This window comes from Canis lupus, chromosome 16 (genome assembly GCF_048164855.1).
Source record: "Canis lupus baileyi chromosome 16, mCanLup2.hap1, whole genome shotgun sequence".
NCBI lineage: Eukaryota > Metazoa > Chordata > Mammalia > Carnivora > Canidae > Canis > Canis lupus.
The window spans coordinates 25,929,322-25,949,619 of record NC_132853.1 but is presented as its reverse complement, the minus strand read 5'-3'; the positions used below and the strand labels follow the sequence as shown (position 1 = coordinate 25,949,619).

Here is a 20,298-nt window from a genome sequence, read left to right as displayed (position 1 = left end):
AGAGGGGCGCTTCCAGGGAGGCGGGGAGTGGTGGTGGTGGGGGAAGGCACACAAGACGATTCTGTTCTTTTTCCTTATCTGGTGGTGCTTTGATTGGGGGTATTCGTTTTGTAAAAGTCTATAGAGCTGGACAGTTAAGATATGTTCATTTTTATGCAGAAATGTTCCACTTCAATAAAATGGACATTGAAAATTAGCCCTGTGTATATATCATGCACACACATACATGATGTATACACCAGCGGTAGAGCCCAGAGCCTGAAAGGAATGGTTTGCAGGCAAAGGATGGGGGTCCGCAGAAAACTCCACCCTTCTTTCTATCCCTAGTGTCTGGGAATCTTGAGATTTCTGAGCATGTTGGGAAGAGTCTAGGGCCCATCAACCAAGGCTCAGTTTGCTGGAGGAGGGGGCGCTGTGTCGTTGGTGTTGTCTAGAGACCTGAGACCAAACCTTCTAGGGCCAAATGATTTCTGAGAGCAACGGCAAAACTTCAAAATATATTCCCACTTTACACACACACACACACACACACAGTTTTCTAATTCACTCAAAGCATTTTTAAGAAATATTTTCCCTGAGGTGGGGGGGCAGGAGTGAGAGTGTGTGGAATGGATGCTGTTTTGGAAGATCACTTGCTTCTCAGATTTTTTTTTTTAAAGACACTTCCTTCTGATAGACTTTTGCTTTCAGAAAATACTTTAGAAAGAGATCAAAGGACTCTCTCCCCAATCCACTTTCCCAGTGTCTTCAACCCTTACTTGTCTTATCACCCACGCCACTGGGCTCTGACGCTCTGTATACAGAGCGAGGGCAATTGGCTTTGAAGCCCGGGATTAAGCTGGGCCAAATCCTTGCCTCAGAATAACAAACAATACAGGTTCAACAGGAGTTCTCATCGGTAGTTCATTTTTCAAACGCAAATTCACTGTCACTAACACAAGCAACATTGAACTCAACAGGCTATGAAGGCTGATAGTGGAGATTTATCTGGTGGCAAAGCCATGACCTAGGAGTAGAGCAGTCAAACGGTTAGGAAATTTTCATTTTTGGGAGGTTTATATTTAAATTTTTGTGGAGCTCACTTTTATCTATGTTTGGGAGCAAATGCAGTTTCTCACATGTATCAGGCTTGGCGGGGATATGAAAGAGGTAGAGAGGGGAGGGGTCCGCTCTGTGGAGTAAAGGGCTGAAAGCTTGTGCATGCAGGAGACTGAGAGGGGCAGAAACTGGCTGGGAAAATTCTGGCCCATTTTACACCTGACATCAGGAGTTACTGAGGGTTCGGAAATTGATGTCTCCTGATGTGATTGGCCTTTTCTTCCCTAAATCAAGTGGTTTGAGAATCCAAAGCCCCTATCCGATGAAGGGGACTATTTTCCTTTGGGCTTCAGATCTCTGAGGGCTTAAGGCAAGAGGCTTATGACCCAAAGATACATTAGTATGAGAACATTCCAGTTCCCCTTCTCCAGGGCCTGCCTCTCCCTCACCCTACGGCAATGACCATGCCCTGACCAGCCAGGGTCCCTAGGGCAGTGCAACATTGAATGGCCTTGAAAATAAGCAAGGAGGGGAATTTCTCAAAGTTGGGTTTCATTCTGGGGGTGGATCATCATCTGCTTGGCTTGTGTAGACTGGCACCTGCCCAATCTTGCTTCTATCTCTAAGAGCCAAGTGTCTTCCCTTCTCTAGGGTCAGGTTATGTTCTCATGGTTCCCCTCCAGCTCAAGCAGTCTAGGAATTTGTGATTCAAGGTTCAGGAGAAGGGTCCAGGCCATCTGCTGAGACACGCAGGTGTTCCAGGAAGGGTGCCGATAGAGACACAAATAAGAGAACTGGGAATCCACAGGATGTGGAAGAGCCATGAGCCCAGCACAGCACCCCTGAGGCTGCCCATGCAAAGGAGGCAGTGAAGGGGGAGGGTTCCGTGGGGGGGTCAGAGCCACCAATGTGGTCTCTGAGGTCAGCAAGCAGCTAGGCAGGAGGGAAGAAGGCCTGTGAGGACCACGGGGAAGAGCGATGAGGCTAATGACTTTCTTAAGGACTAGACCTGGTACAAGAATCACTGTCTGCCAGAGAAATGAAAGAGTGTGAGGAAACCATAATTGGTCAACTTCATCGCAGCCATTTAAAAATTATTATCCTCATTCCCTGAGGCCCATCTCTAAGCTTCCACTAGGATCAGGCACAAACATCTGCCTGAAGCTAGTCACCTCTGGAAGTGTGTGTGTGTGTGTGTGTGTGTGTGTGTGTGTGTGTGTCTGTGTTGGGGAAAGAGAAGGAGGAGGCAATCAGATGCAGGAAACCCCACTGAGGAGAATCAAAAATACCTTTTGTTTTAAATGGCAGAGGCCGGGGGAGCCCCAAGAACACGATGGCCATTTATTTTCAAAAGACAAGGTTATTTCTGCTGCCTTAAAGGGGAAATTCTGGATCTTTCTCTTTCTTCTTTCCTTCCCTCCACCTCAACAGTCACAAGAAATAAATTCCCCCTCTTCACACCTATAATCCACTCAACAATTTACCATACATAGCTCATGTGACCCCAGGTATGAGTCTCACAGTAACCAAGAAACGAAGGATGGCAGGTAAGTCTACAGTCACCAGCTGTTTTACCCAACACTACCAAGCCACAGGAAGTTTAGAGACTTGCCCAAGTGCACTCAGGTAGGAGGAGGCAAGGCTTGTGACACCTGGCTCCCCACTGTCCTCGAGAGGACTATTCCAAGTGGCATCCTCTACCAGGTTGCCCTAGTGCAACCTCTTTCCCCATCTCCCAAATGCAGCAAATTCAGGCCCTAATATTCCCCTGCTTGTTCTCCTGATAGAGGCTCCAGGTAGCTTTGCCATCTGCCTGGGTAGCGTGGCCAAGCACCCAGACCTTTACCCCCAACAAAACAAAGAAAACCTTGCAAGGCCTGCTGGAGAGCAGACTAGAGGAGCCACACTACACACTGCAAACTACCAGCTTTTTGTTTCTTTAGAACAGCACACCGTTCTTTGAGCAGTTCAGCACGACTTCTTTAAAAAGTAGAAGAAAAATGCTGAGTGGATACCAGGCATTTCTCTAATTTCAATTAATTTTAGCTAGCATTTATGGCAGGCTTACATGTGCCAGGAGCCTTGCTAGGTGCTTTGCATATAATTGTATGTATTATTTTGCAGAGGGGGATGAGGAGAGGGCAGAGATCCAAGCACCTTGCTGGATGGAAGCCGCTGAGTGGAGCTGGAAGCCGCTGAGGTCTGACTCCTCATCCCTGGCCTTGATGCTTCACCTTGGAAAACCCTATTTACTCCTTGGAAAACCCTATTATGGGCCCACAGCCAGGCCAGGGGACAATTTCACACCTCCTTGTCCCCCAGGGACCAAAATCAAATGTGAGTAAGTGGGGGGGGGGGCGGTTCCTACACCTGAACTTTCCAGCGTCTCTGCCCACAGCAGTTCCCCTCCACTGAATAATGCTGGTCTGGTCCTTCCTGCCCCACCCGAGACTCCTGGCCCCCCATCGAATCTCTCTGGTCTTGCCCCCTCTGCATCTCTCTCCTCTCACACCCTCATCCAGGCTCTCTCCCACAGACACCAGTGCATTTTAAAGATGTTTCCACTTTATAAATCATCATGTCTGGCAGTCACCCGAGAGCTGCTCCCTAAACAACACACACAGGGCCCAGCGGTGCCCTCTCCTTGGCTGAGGGGGCAAAGAGGAGCAGTGGCCCTGGGATGAGAGATCTGGGGTTCATGCTGCCCCAGAAAAGTTATGGAAATAGGGAAACTTGGTCAAGTCCCCTTCCTCCATCTATTGAGGGCCCATCTCGGGATCCCTAGTCAATGCAATCCTGAGAAACTGGGCAAGTTCCCAAAAGAAAGAGGACAAAGCAGCCCCCCAGGGGGCTGATAGTGCTGGAACTGGGACCTCTTAGGATGTGGGGATCCTTATTTGCATTTTATTTGCATAGTGCTGCCCTCCCATCCTTCCATCCCCCCTCGGCTTCCTAGAGGAGGATCCCCTTGGGGAAGTTCTGCTTCAGCCCAGTTGCCAAACGTGTAGGGGCTAAGGCCTGAGCAGCCAAGGGGATGCCTGTGGCTCCCTTGGCTGAAGCCGGAGAGGACTGTTAAGGAAGCTCCTGAGGATCCCCATCGCTCCCACCAGTCATCTTCCATCCCCCAAGTAAATGTCCCAGCGCTGACCTGCCCGCCTTGGTGATGATCATCTCGGTGCCCGCCTCGTGAAACTTCTTCCAGAGCTCCTTCTCATGCAGGCCCACCTTGATGTTCTCGATGGTCTAGGGATGAGAGGGAAAGGGGACTTACGTCCACCTGGGCCACAGCTCTACGCGGGGCCTCAGGACAAGAGCACAGACCCAAGGAACTATATATACACAGTACTGCCAGCCCCAGGACCCCATGCCTGAAGGTTTCGTTTCATAAAATTACACCATACCCCTGACGAATTTTTCAAAATTTAATCAGGAGCCGAAACCCTCTCCTTCGGAGCTGCACCTATCTATGGTGGTCCGCAGAGGACACATACTGACTTGCCAGGGTAGATGACACACGACACAAATATCAACACTCCACGTGCGGGAGGTAGCCTTGCGGACAGACACACAGACCCAGGAAGGACACGCATCCCCGCGGCCAGACCCACGCAGGCCGAGGGCCCGCACAGACGGATTCGGTTCGTTGGGACCGTCAGGTTATCCCCGTGACCCTCTCCGCCCCGGCCCCGCGGCGGCCCCGCTCGCACTGGCTGGGATCCGTCCTTGCCCCCTCCCCACCCCGTGCCAGGCTCTCGCCCCTGCCCTCTCGGCGTAGTCGGAGCTGGACACTCGGCCGGGACTCGCCCCGCGGCCACTAGCGTCCCCACCCCCGCCGGTCCCCGAGTAGCCCCAAGGGGCGAAGCAGAAGAGGGACGGAAGGCGGAGAGCGGGAGCCCCGTCCCCGCGGAGCAGAACGCTCGGCCCGGGACGCAGCCAGATCCCGGGGCGGCGAGCCTTGCTCTCGTCGGGGAGGCCTGGCAGACTCGGGCGGCCCTGCAGACAGACCGACGACGCCCGACCTCTGCCCGACGGCCAGGGGTCCCTACCTGCTCTGCGGCGGCGGCGGCGGCGGCGGCGGCGGCGGCGGCGGCGTCGGCGCCCGGGCCCGGGGGGCTGCCGAGCGCGGCTCCGCTGAGGCCCGGCGCAGCCAGCGCGGGCTCGGGGGCGTTGGCGGCGTTGGAAGCGCTGGCCTCGCCGAGCGCGGAGCCCGGGGCCCGGAAGGCCTCCTCGCTCTCCGACAGGCCCTTATCCTGCAGCATCTCCTGCGGGCACAGCACACACCGCGTCACATGTCCGGGTCCACGCTCGCCAGAGGCCCCGCAGCCCGCTCCAGTGCAGCCGGGGGACTTGGGGTCCGGCGGAAGGCAGCCCTGGCGCACGTGGACACCGCCCCCTTCTGAGCTGGGGGAGGGAGAAAATACTGAGGGTAGGACCGTGGCCTCCTCCTTCTGGGTTCTGGACCTGGGAGGGTCTGAGTGCGGTTCAAGGTCTGCCTGCCCCTGGGTGTGGGGCTGTGTGATGAGCAGGTCTGGGGGAAGGACCGCCCTCTCGGCATTGCCCCAGCTGCACCCCCAATCCCTCCCTCTTGCTGGGCTCCAGTGGAGCCTGAGGCCCCCCGTCTCTTTTTGCTGTTCCACTCTCAGGCCAGGGCAGCCAGGACACTTCCAGGGTGGGCACCAGAAGACCAGGCCAAGAGGGAGGTCCTGGGCTTCTGGGGTTCCACACCTGCAGAAGGGTCCCAGGGCGGGGCAGTCCCTCAGGCCCCTGCTCCCCCATCTGCTTTAGAGCAGATGCTTTATTTTTTTTTTTATTTTTTATTTTTTTAGAGCAGATGCTTTAGAAAGCCTTCCTGAACCAAAGGCTTTCACTCCTGTACATTCCCACTCTCACACACAGTCACCCCATGGGTCCCTCACACAGGCACATGCATCCTCACACCCAGACACAAGCACCCACACAGAACCATCTAGTCACCCAAACAGCCACACTCTCCTAGGGCAGCTCTGATTCAGACCCTGAACTGGGCCAGGGACCCCCAGCCTCGTCCACACATTCACACTCTTGGGCTCATGCAGTCACACTTTAGCTCCAAAGGGCTCTGCTTTGGGGCAAAGGACTGAGGGCCTCCCCAGCCAGTTCACAGGCACAACCTAGTCCTGCTTCCAGGCATAGCCATCCTTCCCCAAGAATCTAGAACCAGCCTGCCCAGTGCCTGTTGCCTTCTAGAAGTTGGTCCTGGGATATCAGGATGAGTCCAGGCTGCAGGACCTGCCTTGCCTGCCCCCATCATGGATGCAACCCTGCATTATCTCTACTCTTTTCCACCTCTTTGCTCTTCTCCCTTCTTTTGGAGCTGGTGGGTGTTTCTAAGCGCCTAGCTGCCCTTCTTGCGGAGGAATGTTCTGCCTTCTCCTGTCTTCTTCCTGTTGTCTCCTGGGTCTCCCTGAGCATCCCAAGGCTCAGGCCTCTGACCATCCTGCCCACTGGCCTCCCCATCCCAGGTCCTAGACGCTGGCTTTCAGGGCCTCGCAAAGTAAACAAGCCAAGTGCAACCGAGGGAGATAAAAAGGGGCCTGGGCCAGTTGAGGCTGGGAAAAGCCTATAAAGATAAAGCTGACAGCCCTCCCAGTCCTCCGGCCACAGGCAGCAGGAAACAAGTTTTGCCGGCAGGGCCAGCGCCAATACCCCTTGGGCCACCTGCGGGGGGAGGGGGGTCCCAGCCAAGCCTAGGAAACCCGGAGCCCCCCCCCCCCCCCCCCCCCGGGGCAAGGGGAAACTGCTCCATGAGGGGAGTTGCACACTCTGGCCCAACAAGCTGATTCCAATTGTATCTGGGGCCAGCGGGATAAGCGCCTGTAATCGACTGGTCCCAGGTGCGGCGGACCTGGGACCAGTCCCAGGGGCCAGGGGGACGCGCCGCCTGGCTCAATGCTGCCTTGGCCACTGGGTCCTCTACGGGGCACTTGTCACACCAGGAGCCTGCAGGGCCGCCCTCTGGCTCACGCCCGGCGCGCTCGGTCCGGTGCACGGAGCTTGTCCCGGGCCGGCATCCACTGACGCCGGTCCCTCGGCTCTGAGCCGGGGCGAGGGCAGCGTGGTGCCCTCCCTCGCTTCTTCCTTTTCTCTCCGCCACGGAGAGACGTCTTGACATCGCGACCGCTGCCCTCGCCCTCGCCCTCGCCGTCGCTGGAGCTCCCCGCTAATTTCCTTTTCGTCCCTCTCCGCCGGCCCAGAGTGGCTGTCCCCACGCTTCCGCTCGGACCCGGAGCCCGGCGCGAACTGCGCAGCCGGATTCCGCACCGGCCCGAGCCCGCGGCCCGCGCGGCCCGCAGCCTCCGCGCTCGCCCCTCGCGGACCCCTGGGCGGACACGGCCCGCCGGCTCGGCGCCCTTTCGCTCGGTCCGTCGCTTTCAGCCAACTCGTTTACTAAGAAGAGCATTTTACTTTTCACTCTAGATTACTGGTGATATTTTTCTTGCACTGCGGGAATTAACATTTTGTATTATTTAAAATATTTTAATTATGTCTCTTCTCAGAGCAGTATTCTGGTCAGTTCAATGACATTGAGAATATCCTAGCACATAAACGATTAGTACTTTTAATTTTTAATACTGTAAAATTAAAGTACTGGTTTGATCTGTTAATTCATCATTATTAAATATGTCGTTGCTTTCCTGTCACCGCTCCATCATTCTCGGGCCTCCTGGCACCTTAGTGATATCTAAGGTGTTACTAATATCCAGGTAATTATTAGATCTAGTATTCGAATGGGTCACGTTAATCTATTGTTATTTTCATTTTTATTGGGAACCCCTAAAATGCTTCCGTTGCTGGCTCCTCGGTCAGTTTATTTTGTCACAGTTTCAATAAATTGTTATTTACCATAACTTGTCGTATTATTGTTTTCAAAATTGATGTTAATTTTCTTCACATCCTTATAATACTTGTTATTTTATCATTATTTGTTTTGTTAGAATTGTTCACATATTCCAGGTATTCTTCATCACATCGTTACAATATCTTGTTACTTTGTCATTATTTGTAATGTTACGATCTTAATTCCCCGGCTATTTTTCATCACATCATTATTCCTTGTTACTTTGTCATAATTTGTAATATTGCTGTAGTTCGCAATAGTCTGATTATTTTTCATCCCATTGGTAGGATACTTCTATTACTCTACTATTATTTATCATGTTGTTGAGACTATTAATACCTTGGTAATAAATTGTCATATTATTCCAGCAATTCTTGTTGCTGTCTTTGTTTATATTAGTATTGCTCTAAAGATTTTGGTTAATATTTATTTTAATAATTCACTATTGTATCAATAATAAATTATATGATAGTATTCCATCGATACTACTAATATTAGTGTTTCCCTTAATAGTATTTTAAACTGTTCACCTTTTTCCTATAGTTTTGTCTTTGTTACTATTTCCTATACTATTGCTATTTATTTTAATACAATGGTTCTTATCAAATTATTCCTGTATTTGGAGTTACTTTGTCTATAATCCTTTTAAATTTGGAATTACAATTTTCACTTTGTTCTGAAAGGGACTACTATTCTTGTTTTAAAGTGTGAGTACTGTTAGTTTTGCCGCTTAGCCCTGTTTCTTTGGCAATTGCTCATAATCTGATAATTCTCGATCATCGATAATTATTTATATATGATGCTCCTTGCTTTAATTTTGACGAGCCTGCTGCATCCAAGGCCCTGAAGTCCAGCATTCCGACCACACACTTCTACAACGATATCGCCCGGGCCCTCTTCTTGGCCTTTCTTATTCTGCAAACACCAGTTTCAAGACCACCGCTCCGCTCGTCTCTCGGCTGAACCTTGTTCCTTTGGCGCTGGCGCTGTCGTTGCTTTGCCCTTGGGTCGCTAGACCCAATTCATCCCGTTACTCGGAGGCGAGGAGGGCTCGCGCCCCAAATCGCTGGGAGTCGGGCCGAGGCGGCAGCCTGATCTGCAGCGCATTGCGCCACCCTCCTGCAGCCTTGCCGGTCCCTGAGGTTCTTCCCCGGGTCTCGTTACTCGCCTCTTTTTAGTTCATCCTCCTCTGCCCGCAGCCTCACGCTGGGCTCAGGGTGGTCCCCGCCCCGCACGCCAGGCTCACCCCAGCCCCGCAGGAACCCACACTCACCCTAACTGCGCTGCTGCATGCGGAGGCGCCTGCGGCCCGAGGTCCACTGCAGGCTCGGGTCCGAGGGGCACGGGACGGTGGGGGCACCGACTCTGGGCCACTGGGTCAGTGTCCCGCTACCCGCCGCGCCCTCGGGGCCGGACACATCCCGGCTCTGGAGCGGGCCCTTGATCTCCGACGCTGCACTTTGGGGCCTCAGCTCCCTCCTCCCCCTCCCTCCCTCCGGGGCCGCCACCCCCCTGCGCTGACGTCGCCGCTGTCAATCAGTCTGCGCCCGCCGCCCCCCGGGGAGGGGGGCTCCAGGGTCCCCTGGCTCCGCGGCCCCAGGACCCCGAGCCCCCGAGAGGGCCTCGCGATCGCCCACCGCGCGCCTAGGTGCCCTCCCTGCGGCCCTTGGGCCCCGCCGGCGCGGCCGGGGCCGGGAGCCCCGCATGGTTTAGATTAGAGGGGCGGGAAGAGACCGAGAGAGCGGCCGGGCAGGGCGGCACGGCTTGCTCCAGACTCGACAACCGAGACGGCGCGGCACCCCCGAGCTGCGGTGCGCGCGGCGGGGCCTGGTCGGGCCGGGGCCCCACTTGCAGTACTTGCAGACAGCCGCCCTCCGCGGAGCCCCGGCCGCGGACTCGGCGCCCGCGCACACCTCCGCCCGGGACCCGCTCCCAGCCGTGCACGCGGCGGCTCGGCAAGCCCGCGGCCCCGGGGGCGGGAGCGCAGCGCCCCACGCACCGCCCCGCACTCGTCCGACCATGCCCCTCACACATTCTCACACCTCCGCGCTCCGACCTGCGCGCTCCTGCTCCCGGGCTCCGGGCGCGGGCTCCGGGCGCGGGCGCCACGGCCAGGGCGCGGCCCCTCCGCTCTCCGGCCCCTGCGCGGCCCGGGCCTGGCGGGCAGCGGGCGCCGACCCGGCCTGGCGCGCCTCGCAGTCGGCCGCGGAGGTCACGGGCCAGGCGGCCGGGCCTGGAGCGGCGGCGGCGGGGAAGTCCCGGGCCGGCCTCTGAATCCGAGCCGAGGCCCCCGGCTTCAAGGTGCCAGGGCTTGGCAGAGTCTCTGGGCGAAACTGCGGCGACGGCCAAGACTCCGCCGGCAGCCTCAAGATCCCAGAAAGCTGAGGAGGAAGTCCAGGGCCTGCTCCAGTCTAGGAAGCTCAGACCACTGCGCAGGGAGCTAGCCGGCCTCTGTGCCTCAGAAAGTGAGGCCCCCTCACTGCCTAGACCTCCCTGCCCAGCCTCTGACTCTCCACTCCCTCTGTCTCCACTTACCTCTCTTTCTCTATGTCTGTACCTCGCCACAGGACCCTTCGGCTCCACAGGCAGACAGATCCATGTGGACCTTAGCCCACGTCCAAGCCTCACAGCCTGTCACATGCCCAGAATACTGAGGCAAGGCTAGGTCTGCCTGCCCATCCCACAGGCCCCAGAGTCCCCTGTCAACAGGATTCCCAGATTAGTCCCTTGGTCCTCAGCCTGGGCTGCATCCCTCCCTCCGCTGGTGTCTTCAACAGTTCCAACCAGCCCCTGTTCCTTTCCAGACTTTTACCTCAAAATCAGATTGAAGGGAACAGGGCCGGGAAATTCCTTCCCTGGATGGATCTGTCCCCTTTCTAATACTGGGAATGGAAAGCCAGCATCTGTGCCTCCCCCACTACCCCTGCACTCAAAGGTAGAAGCAAAACACCAACTCTGGAAAGCCAACTGCTGCTTTCAGGAGCCTGGAACCCATCCCCACAGTGGGCCCACTGCTCAAGAATCAGATTCTGTTACTCCATCTTCCCCTCACAATTTGTCTCATGGAGTCTCAAACCAGGAGGGGGAGGTAAGGTCTAAGGGATAGAGAAGCTTAATCCTCCTCCAATCCTGCCTTCTCCTGGAGTGGAGAAAGGAAAGGCCCTGGTGTTTCAGAGACGCCTGGGGAGTCATGTTTCCCGTGTTAGGGAGAACTGGATGACACGTCTCAGCTTCTGCTCCCAAGCCCCCTCCCATGCCCTCTCCAACAGCCTGTAGGGAAATCCCTTGCAAATAAATAGTGTACAGACTAACCAACCAACTACTGTGTGGGATGGTGAACAGGGAGGGCAGTGAATCATCAGGTACCATGAGAAGACTACACTTAGGCCAGATTCTGGAAAGAATTTGTTGACAACCATTGGAAGAAGTTCATAATGAAACCACCTAGAGTTGCTCTTTAAAGAAACTAGAGTGGAGACTTTCTATAAGTGCAAGGCTTTCTGGAGACTCACGGGAGATACTCCGAATCAGTATCAACTAGGAGAAATGAGATACAGGAAGGACAGGCAAGGGTTTGGCGATGAAAAGGAAGGGGCAAACCAGCCAGCAACTAAGAGAGAAAAGGAAGTTAGATATACACATTCTCCATTAGTAGGATGGAATTCTTTGTTTCCTTGATTCTCACACACACATTTTTTTTTCACATTTTGACATCTCTGAAATTGGGATGCATCTTAGAATCAATGGTAGTTTAATTCATTGCAATGTTGTAGTTTAATTCGTATTGTTTCTTCTTAGTGGTACTTAAAATCATAAAAAAGTGTAGTACTTGTTAATAAATGGCCTGTGGAGAAAAGAAAAAGACCGGTGGTGGTTTGTTGTTGGTGTTGTTGTTTTTCCCAAAATGGATTTGAGGAGTTCAAAGTACAAACTCTTCTCAACCAGCTAAGCAAATAGTTGACCATCTATCACACAAGCTTGGGTTGGCTTGGGGGAAGCCCTCTGGTTTGGTGTCAGGCTTACCTTGGTTTTAAAATCTGGCTCTAAATCCTGGCTCGTTTAGCAGCTGTGTGATCTTGGGCAAGCCCCTTAACACTTAAATAAAATGGAGATAATCAGGGCAGGCCGGGTGGCTCAGCGGTTTAACGTCGCCTTCAGCCCAGGGCCTGATTCTGGAGACCCGGCACTGAGTCCCACGTGGGGCTCCCTGAATGGAGCCTGCTCCTCCCTCTGCCTGTGTCTCTGCCTCTCTCTCTCTCTCTCTGTGTCTCTCATGAATAAATAAATAAAATCTTTTTAAAAAATGGAGATAATCACACCAACCTAATAGCTTATTGTGAGGTTTGGCAAAGTTAATACATGTAAATTCCTAGCATATGTTAGGTAGTTAAGATGTTCCACGTATTCCTAAAATTTGTTTTATTCTACCTCTGTTCTAAAAAGGCTTGAGATGATTTATAACCAAAATAAGTTAATAAAAACACAAGTAAGATTTTTTATTTATTTGGGTTTTTTTTAAGATTTTTTTTATTTGAGAGAGAGAGAGAGAGAGCACAGAGGGAGAGTCAGTGGGAGAAGCAGACTCCCCGCTGAGCAGAGAGCCCTGAGGATATGGGGCTCAATCTCAAGACCCTGAGATCATGACCTGAGCCAAACATAGCCACTTAACCGATCCCCACCCAGGCACCGCCCCCCCCCCCAACTTTTAAAGTAGTTTCTCCTGTCAATTTTTATTTGTATGTCTGTACAGTGTCTAACTATTTACAAAGTGGTTTCACAGCTACTATCTCATCTGATGCTGTATTATATCCATTATATCTCCATTTTATGGATTCATTCATCCAAAGTAATATTTATCAAGTGCTTATTACTATGTGCCAGACACATAAAAAGGAAAGGCTGACTAATTGGGTAGTTTATTAGTTCTATTAGTCAACTGATTGACTAACCAGTTACTAACCACAAATTCACTAATGAATGACCTGCAAACTTACTAATTAATCACCCAAATAATCAACCCCAAGGGAGCAGGGGCTACAGGATAAACTGAAGAATCCCAGTTGGTGCAAATGAAGTGGCTTGCTCAGAGGTGAGGGGAGGTTTTGTTGAAGATGACTACTTGAGCTGGCACCATAGTGTGGTGAAAAGCAAATTACAGATTTTTTTAAAACCTAGGTTTTTGGAGTATTTCATAAATACCAATGTCCAGACCCACCCCAGACAAACTGAGTTAGAATCTCTAACGACAGGATCAAAGTTGAAAATCACTGCTGTAGGCAAATCATGGAAATGTCTCCCTTGCTTCCCTAGTCTCCCTTGTAGGTAGGAGTGGTCATGTGACCCAATGTTGACCAACAAACCTAAGCCAAAGACTGGCGGGAAGGTCAGGAGGGAATATTTTGGTTTATTGATAAAGGAGAAGACAATCTTCTTTCCTTCTATGGATGAGATATCTGGAATTCTCACCCTCTAGAGACCCTGATGCAAGGACAAAGGCCAATATATCAGAACAAAAGGATATCAGAACAAAAAGAGCCTGATGGCATCAATGAGGAGGTAAACCAGTGCCAGACTGCTTCTTGTAACGTGAGAAAAATAAACCTATTTCTTGACATCATTGTTAGTATAGGTCTCTGTTACTTATAGCCAAATACACTCCAGAGGTGTGTAAAGGTCCCAACTCCATAAAGAAAGCTACATATCTGAATGTCTGTGTGTATCCTTGTGCATTTGCACGTATCTTTGACATCAAATTCAGGACGCCAAATCTCTCCCCCTACACCCCTTTCCCAGCCATGTTACTTTGTGTGTGTTGCTACCTAAGCCCTGGGGTCCTTATTAAGTCCCCCAAAGGGAGAGGATGGGCGAGGCAGCAAGGAATTCACTTGTCTCCTGCGGCTTTATTGTCACCCAGTAGCCCCAAATCTTGGTTCTAGGTTTTCTGGCCACATCCCCTTAGGATTAACCAAGCTCAGGATAACTGGGGTGGGAGCAGGGGCTTGAGCTCATTCTGGAAATTGGAGGATTGAGCAACAGGAATGGGTAGTAGGTGGCAGCTGCTGCAGGTGCTTCCCCTTGTACCCCAGGTGCAATTCTGCTCACCTGACCTCTCACCCTGGCCTCACAGGCATTCCCCCACAAAGAGAAATAGGAAACTTCCAGTGAGAAGAAACTGAAGACTAGGCTGCTTTGAGCCCCCGCAGGCCCAAGGATGGAGGCAGTGATTTACCAGGTGAGTACTTCCTAGAACTCTCAGCTGAGACACTACAGAGATAAGGAATGAATGATCAAATCTGGGTTTTGCAGTCAGGGCTAGCAATCCAGGCCTTTTGTTCCAGAGTCCTTATCCATAGGTGGACTGTCTGCAGGTCAGACTTTCCATCACTCTACCTGCTCCTGCCCTGCTGCACTTCTTTCCATTTCCTCCAATAGGACTTCTCTGAAATACTCATTTTACTATCTGTCAGAGGAGGGTATATCGACTAGGGTTGGTTGGGTAAAAATATGCCTAAGTCAAAGAATGTATTTCACTATCCAACATCCCATCTTTTCTTTCCTTCTCTTTCTCTCCTCTATTCTTCCTAAGCACAAACTGTCCAAAACTGGGTCCTCAGAGGGTTTTTTTGAATGAGGAGCTGGAACAAACTAGGACTCTCTAAGAATGAAAGAGTATGTGAGCTATCAGAAAGTCCTTGGAATTTTAAGTTAAAAAACCTGAATTCAGGTCCTCGGTAGGGAGGGACCTGAATGTGATCAATTTAAAGCCTGTTTCCTCATCTGTAAAATGCATTTACAGAGGGACCTAGAATATGATCAATTTAAAGCCTGTTTCCTCATCTGTAAAATGAATTTAATAACAGCCATCTCAAAGGATACTAGAAAGGATGAAGTGATATCACATAGATAAAAGTACTTGGAGGGCTCATAATAGCTAACATTTTTTATTTTTAATATTTTATATATTTATTTGTCAGAAAGAGAGCACAAGACACAGGGAGGCAGGCTCCCCACTGAGCAAGGGGCGGATGTAGGACTCGATCCTAGGACCCCAGAATCATGATCCCAGCTGAAGGCAGACATTCAACTGACTGACCCACCCAGGCATCCCAATAGCTAATGTTTATTGAGCACCTACAATGTGCCTGGCAGGATTCTAAGAGTTTTTTATGTGCTTACCCTTATTTCAACCTTGCCAAATTATCAGGTGAGTACTATAATGATTCTCATTTCATAGATGAAGAAATTGGGTAACACACCTAAAGTCATACAACCAGGAAACAAAGTCAGGATTTGAACCCAATTAGTCTGGAACTCCAGTGTCCATGCTTTTAAATATACTGCTCTATGATCATTTAACCTAACTAAGCCCATTTCATTTGTTAAACAAGGATAATAGTACCCCCCCTACAGTGTTGCTGTAAGAGTGAAAATACTGCCTGACACATAATAACACTATTGTCATTATTGTAAACAGGACTTCCCCAAGGTCTCACAGTTAGAAAAGACTCATGGGACCTCTAAGATTCCAGAACCCAAGATCTTTACCATTATTGTTCATTTTCTAAAAATTAAAATACCTACCTAAAGACCAAAGACTTAGTCATTTCTCTTCAGACTCCCAAAAGAAAGACATAGTACAGGGGAATCTGGGTGGCTTAATTGGTTAGGTGTCCAACCATTGATCTCAGCTAAGGTCTTGATCTCGGGGTCATGAGTTCAAGCCCCACAATGGGGTCCACGCTGGGAGTGAAGCCTACTTAAAAAAAAAAATAGGACATAGTACATCCTTCATGGTCCCAGGAACATCATGCTCTGTCTCCCCACTGACCCTCACCAAGCTGGCCACTGGAAGAGTCAGGAGAACTCATGGAAGTGGGCTGCTCATTCACCAGGACACACTGGAGGTAGAATGGAGAGCACTGTATACAGACTCTACCACAGCTTTTCTTATGCAAAGATGGTGTTGATGGCCCCTTTTAGCTGCTAACACCACTGTTGGCCAAAAAAAAAAACAATGTTCACTAAATCAGGCACAAATGGGAATAAGGATAAATGTGCATTCTTCTGGAATAAAATCCTCTGTGACAGGCCTTTTTCCTTGCCTCCAAGATCCATAAGCTCCCTTCATCTATCTAATGTCTGGGAAGTGCCTCCTAACAGCTAGCTTCAACCCCTCTTGCTGCATGGTCCATTCTATGTCTCTAAAGAATCAGAGGCATTCTGGGGCTCTGTTAACTGGTCAGACCTTCACAGTCTGAGTTGCCATCCCCTCATTTCAGCCACCAAAGCTGGGTGGATGGAGCTGTCCAAGGAGCCCTGAGCCTAAGAGCTATGCCACACTGGCGCTGAACAGGCACAGACCCCAGTCTGAGTTCCTGGTTGACAGGGCCCAAACCTGTGGCTCCCCCAGAATTCAGCCGACCCCAGAGGGGAGGGGAGGGAGGGTCCCTAGGGTCAACCCCCATGTCCCTGCATTTTCTAAAGTTCCTCCTTTGAACACGTCCCTTTATTTATTGGGCCTCATTTAACCTCAGCCTTGTCCTCCTGAGATCATTTATCTGGTAACTGTCATTCAGCCTGCTATGGCATTGACGTCATAATCCTATTGATTTCCTCCAAGCTAGTTGGGGGGTTTCCTCGACATCTTCTGTAGGGGCTGATTCCCAGTTCTGATCATTACGGAGGAGGAGGAGGCCTCAGACTGCTATGCATTTGCCTAGAGGACCATCTCGGCGTTCCTCGTTCCCAACCTGGCCCTTCCCAGGCTGGGAGAGACGCATCTGTGCGGCCGCCTCGGTTGCTGAAGTGCGAGGTGAAGCCGCTCACTGCCCACCGCCACCTCCGGGAGCTCCCTGAGTGGCTACTGAGGCCGTCCTTCAGTGCAAGAGGCCTGGGCTTCACCAATCGCAGCTTTGCTTGGCCCGGAACCCCGCCCCTCTCCGCCATCTTGGATCCGGAGGGGTAAGGGGGCCCCAGTCAGCCCTGGGGAAGTGGGTGAGGGTGGGGTGAGGCCGCCGCTCCAGCCCACGTGGCCGCGACCTGCGCCTTCCCGCCACCTGCGGCCGGGGCCTGGCCCCTGTCGAGCTGCAGCTGCAGCTCCCAGACACCACCCCAGCCCGTCGCCAGGGGATTAGTGTCCGTCTGTGGGCTGGGACAACCTCAGTGGGGGTTGTCCCTGGCCCAGACGATGGCTCCCCTTCACCCTTCCCCAGGACCCCTTCCCCAGAGTCCAGCTTGGGCAGAGGGGATTGTGTTGGGGGGTCTGACAGCCTGGGGTGCTGATCTCTCCCAGAGCTGAGGTGTGGGGTGACGGGAGTCCCCCTCCCCGCCAAGCCTGAGCCACATGTGCTGGGAAGTTCATTTCCCCTTGTTTTGCAGAACGGGCTCAGGGATTGACCCCGGGAGTGACCCCAGTGTCAGGAGGCATTAATGATCTCCATACGGGCAATAAACAGGCAGACCGGCTGGCTTGGTGTGGAGGTGCCCTGGAATGGGGCCGCCTTATTAGCCTCACATTCGCTCATGGGTAGAGGCTTAATTAGCAGGGGCTCCCTCATCCGTCTCCCCTCCCCCAAACATCCTTGAGCTCAATGGGAACATGGTTGGAGACACTGGAGTTCTCTGGCTGGTTCCTTTGCTCCTCATGGGCCTCCTCAAGAGGCAGACTCTTCAGCCGTCAGCTTGGCCATTTGTCTACCTCTAACAGGACTTGGAACTTGGTCCTCCTGATAAAGCCTCTCTTGTTTTTAAAAGCCCCCAGAGGCCAAGACCATGCATTCTGAGTCAGCTCACTTTTTTGTCTACAAGAACCTAGGAACAAGAAGGCCTTACTCTTCTTTAACTTAAATCTCTCCTATTTGAATTTGGGCCCAATTTTCCCAAAGGGAAATTTCTCAAGGGAATAAATAGGTGGTTACCAGCTTGTATGTGGGTGCGGGTAGGAAGGGGGGTGATCCTCAGCAACTGCCTAAACTATTAAAAGCACCCTCTGATGTATCCCATCTCTTTCTCCAAATTCATTTCCATCAGATTGGTTCCTTATTATAGGTGTGTGACTTAACCTTTTTGGGCTTCACTTTTCTTATCTGTCTAGTTCATTTAAGATTCACCGAACACTACATGGTAGGCACAGTGCTAAGGGCTAGAGAAGTGAAGCAGAGGAAAACCCAGGCCCTACTTGAGGGGAGCTCCCAAACTAGTGTGGGAGACAGACAGACTTGTAAACGCATGCAGTAATAAAATGTGCTCAGGGCTGTAATCTAAGTCCATATTGGGTATGATGAGAGTATGAAAGAGGGAGGTACCAACTTATCCTGCCTCGTTGAGGAAGGTTCCATGAGCAGATACATCTGAACCCATCTTTTAAAGATGAATATGTATGTGATCCTGAGGGAGAATGTGACAAAGATATTTCAGGAAAAGGGAAGAACCTGGAGGAAGGCACAGAGGACATGTTTGAGGAGCAGTAGGGCTGCAGTGGTAGAAAATGAAGCTTTGTGGGAAGGTAGAGTTTGGGAAGGGGCTTCTAAACTGTGTTAACAACTTTATCTAGACAGCCATTGCAGTACATTGAGTTCCACAGAAATAGCACCAGGGCACTTGAGAGCCAGACAGGCACTGACTGGGTACCTCTGAGCCTTAATGAGGAAAAATAAACATGGGCAAAGGAGATCCTAAGAAGGATCCTGAGAGGCAGAACTTCATCATGTGCATTCCTTCTGCTAACTTGCTGGCTGGGGCACAAGATGAAGTGTGAAGATGCTTCAGCCAACTTCTCAAAGTTTTCTAAGTAGTGCTCGGAGAAGGGGAAGACATGTCTTCTAAAGAGAAAGGAAAATTTGAGGACATGGCAAAGACTGACAAGGCTCATTATGAAAGAGACATGAAAACCTGTATCTGTAGCTTCTAATGAAGAAATAATAGAAAAGTTCAAGGATCCCATTGTATCCAAGAGGACTCTTTGGCCTTCACCTTGTTTTATTCTGAGTAACGTCCAAAAGTCAAAGGAGAACGTCTGGGTCTGTCCATTGATGATGTTGCAAAGGACCTGGAAGAGACTTGAAATAACACCGCTGCAGATGACAGGCAGCCTCGTGAGAAAAAAGCTGCTAAGTGGAAGGAAAAATAGGAGAAGGATATTGCTGTATACCAAGCTGCAGGGAAGTTGATGCAGCAGAAACAAGAGATGTCTAGGGCTGAACAAAGCAAGAAAAAAAAGAAGGTGAGGAAGATGATGATCATGGTGAAAAAGTTGGTTCTTGCGAAGTTTTTTTTTTTTTTCTTGTCCAGAAAGCATTTAACTCCCCTGAACCCAATTCACTCCTTTTAATGTAGTAAAAAAAAAAAAAAAAAAAAGGAATGTAAGGCTGTGTGAGATTTGTTTTTAAATTGTACAGTGTCTTTTTTTTAAATAATTGACACACTACCAAATGTGTCTTTCACTAACCCTATCGCATTGTATTTTTAACTAACCTTTGTAGGTGCAGTATGGACATGGAAATTTAAAGCAGGTTCTTGTTGGTGCACAGCCCAAATCAGATGTATGGGGATGATAGTTTTGTCATCTTCCATTGATTCTCACACAACTTACATGAAATAATTGTTTTTCTGTTCACTCTGTAATTGCAAAAAAAAAAAAAAAGTTGCAGCTGTTTTGTTGACATTCATTTTTTTTTTAGATTTTATTTATTTATTTATTTATTTATTTATTTATTTATTTGGGAGAGAAAGAACATAAGCCAAGGTTGGGGCAGAGGGGGAAGGAGAAGTAGATTCTCCACTAAGCCAGAAGCCCGACACGGGACTTCATCCCGGGACCCCAGGATCACGACCTGAACCTAAGGTAGATGCTTAACCAACTGAGTCACCCAGGTGCCCCTGTTTTTTTTTTTTTTTTTTTTTTATTGGTGTTCAATTTACTAACATACAGAATAACCCCCAGTGCCCGTCACACATTCACTCCCACCCCCCTCCCTCCTCCCCTTCCAACACCCCTAGTTCGTTTCCCAGAGTTAGCAGTCTTTACGTTCTGTCTCCCTTTCTGATATTTCTCACACATTTCTTCCCCCTTCCCTTATATTCCCTTTCACTATTATTTATATTCCCCAAATGAATGAGAACATATAATGTTTGTCCTTCTCCGACTGGCTTACTTCACTCAGCATAATACCCTCCAGTTCCATCCACGTTGAAGCAAATGGTGGGTATTTGTCATTTCTAATAGCTGAGTAATATTCCATTGTATACATAAACCACATCTTCTTTATCCATTCAGATAAAGGGCTAGTTTCCAAGATCTATAAAGAACTTCTTAAACTCAACACCAAAGAAACAAACAATCCAATCATGAAATGGGCAAAAGACATGAACAGAAATCTCACAGA

The 20,298-nt window shown here is 50.5% G+C and overlaps 1 protein-coding gene, 2 long non-coding RNA genes and 1 pseudogene across 5 annotated transcripts in view; 2 read left to right on the top strand and 2 right to left on the bottom strand.

Annotated features, from left to right (window-relative positions):
* Positions 1–10,547, bottom strand: part of TBX4 (T-box transcription factor 4) — a 35,937-nt gene extending 25,390 nt beyond the window's left edge. Inside the window, exons 1-3 of one of the 3 annotated variants that reach the window (XM_072779656.1) lie at positions 9,189–9,383; positions 5,085–5,300; positions 4,187–4,281 (exon numbers count right to left, since the gene is read on the bottom strand). In XM_072779656.1, coding sequence (XP_072635757.1) covers positions 4,187–4,281; positions 5,085–5,297 — 308 coding nt within the window. In that variant the 5' untranslated portion in view covers positions 5,298–5,300; positions 9,189–9,383. Of the gene's footprint in view, positions 1–4,186; positions 4,282–5,084; positions 5,301–9,188; positions 9,384–10,450 lie in introns of those variants that run through there. The other 2 variants (XM_072779654.1, XM_072779655.1) reach the window with 2 other exon arrangements.
* Positions 10,548–11,594: 1,047 nt separating this feature from the next.
* LOC140606370 (uncharacterized) lies at positions 11,595–16,759 on the bottom strand. Its single transcript, XR_012008703.1, has 3 exons — positions 16,445–16,759; positions 15,497–15,668; positions 11,595–11,759 (listed from the first exon to the last, which is right to left on the bottom strand). It is a non-coding gene; the product is annotated as an uncharacterized lncRNA (long non-coding RNA).
* Positions 16,553–20,298, top strand: part of LOC140606368 (uncharacterized) — a 35,480-nt gene continuing 31,734 nt past the window's right edge. Inside the window, exon 1 of the long non-coding RNA XR_012008699.1 lies at positions 16,553–16,876. This is a non-coding gene — a long non-coding RNA (uncharacterized lncRNA). The remainder of the gene's footprint in view (positions 16,877–20,298) is intronic.
* LOC140605616 (high mobility group protein B1 pseudogene) lies at positions 17,012–19,489 on the top strand (annotated as a pseudogene).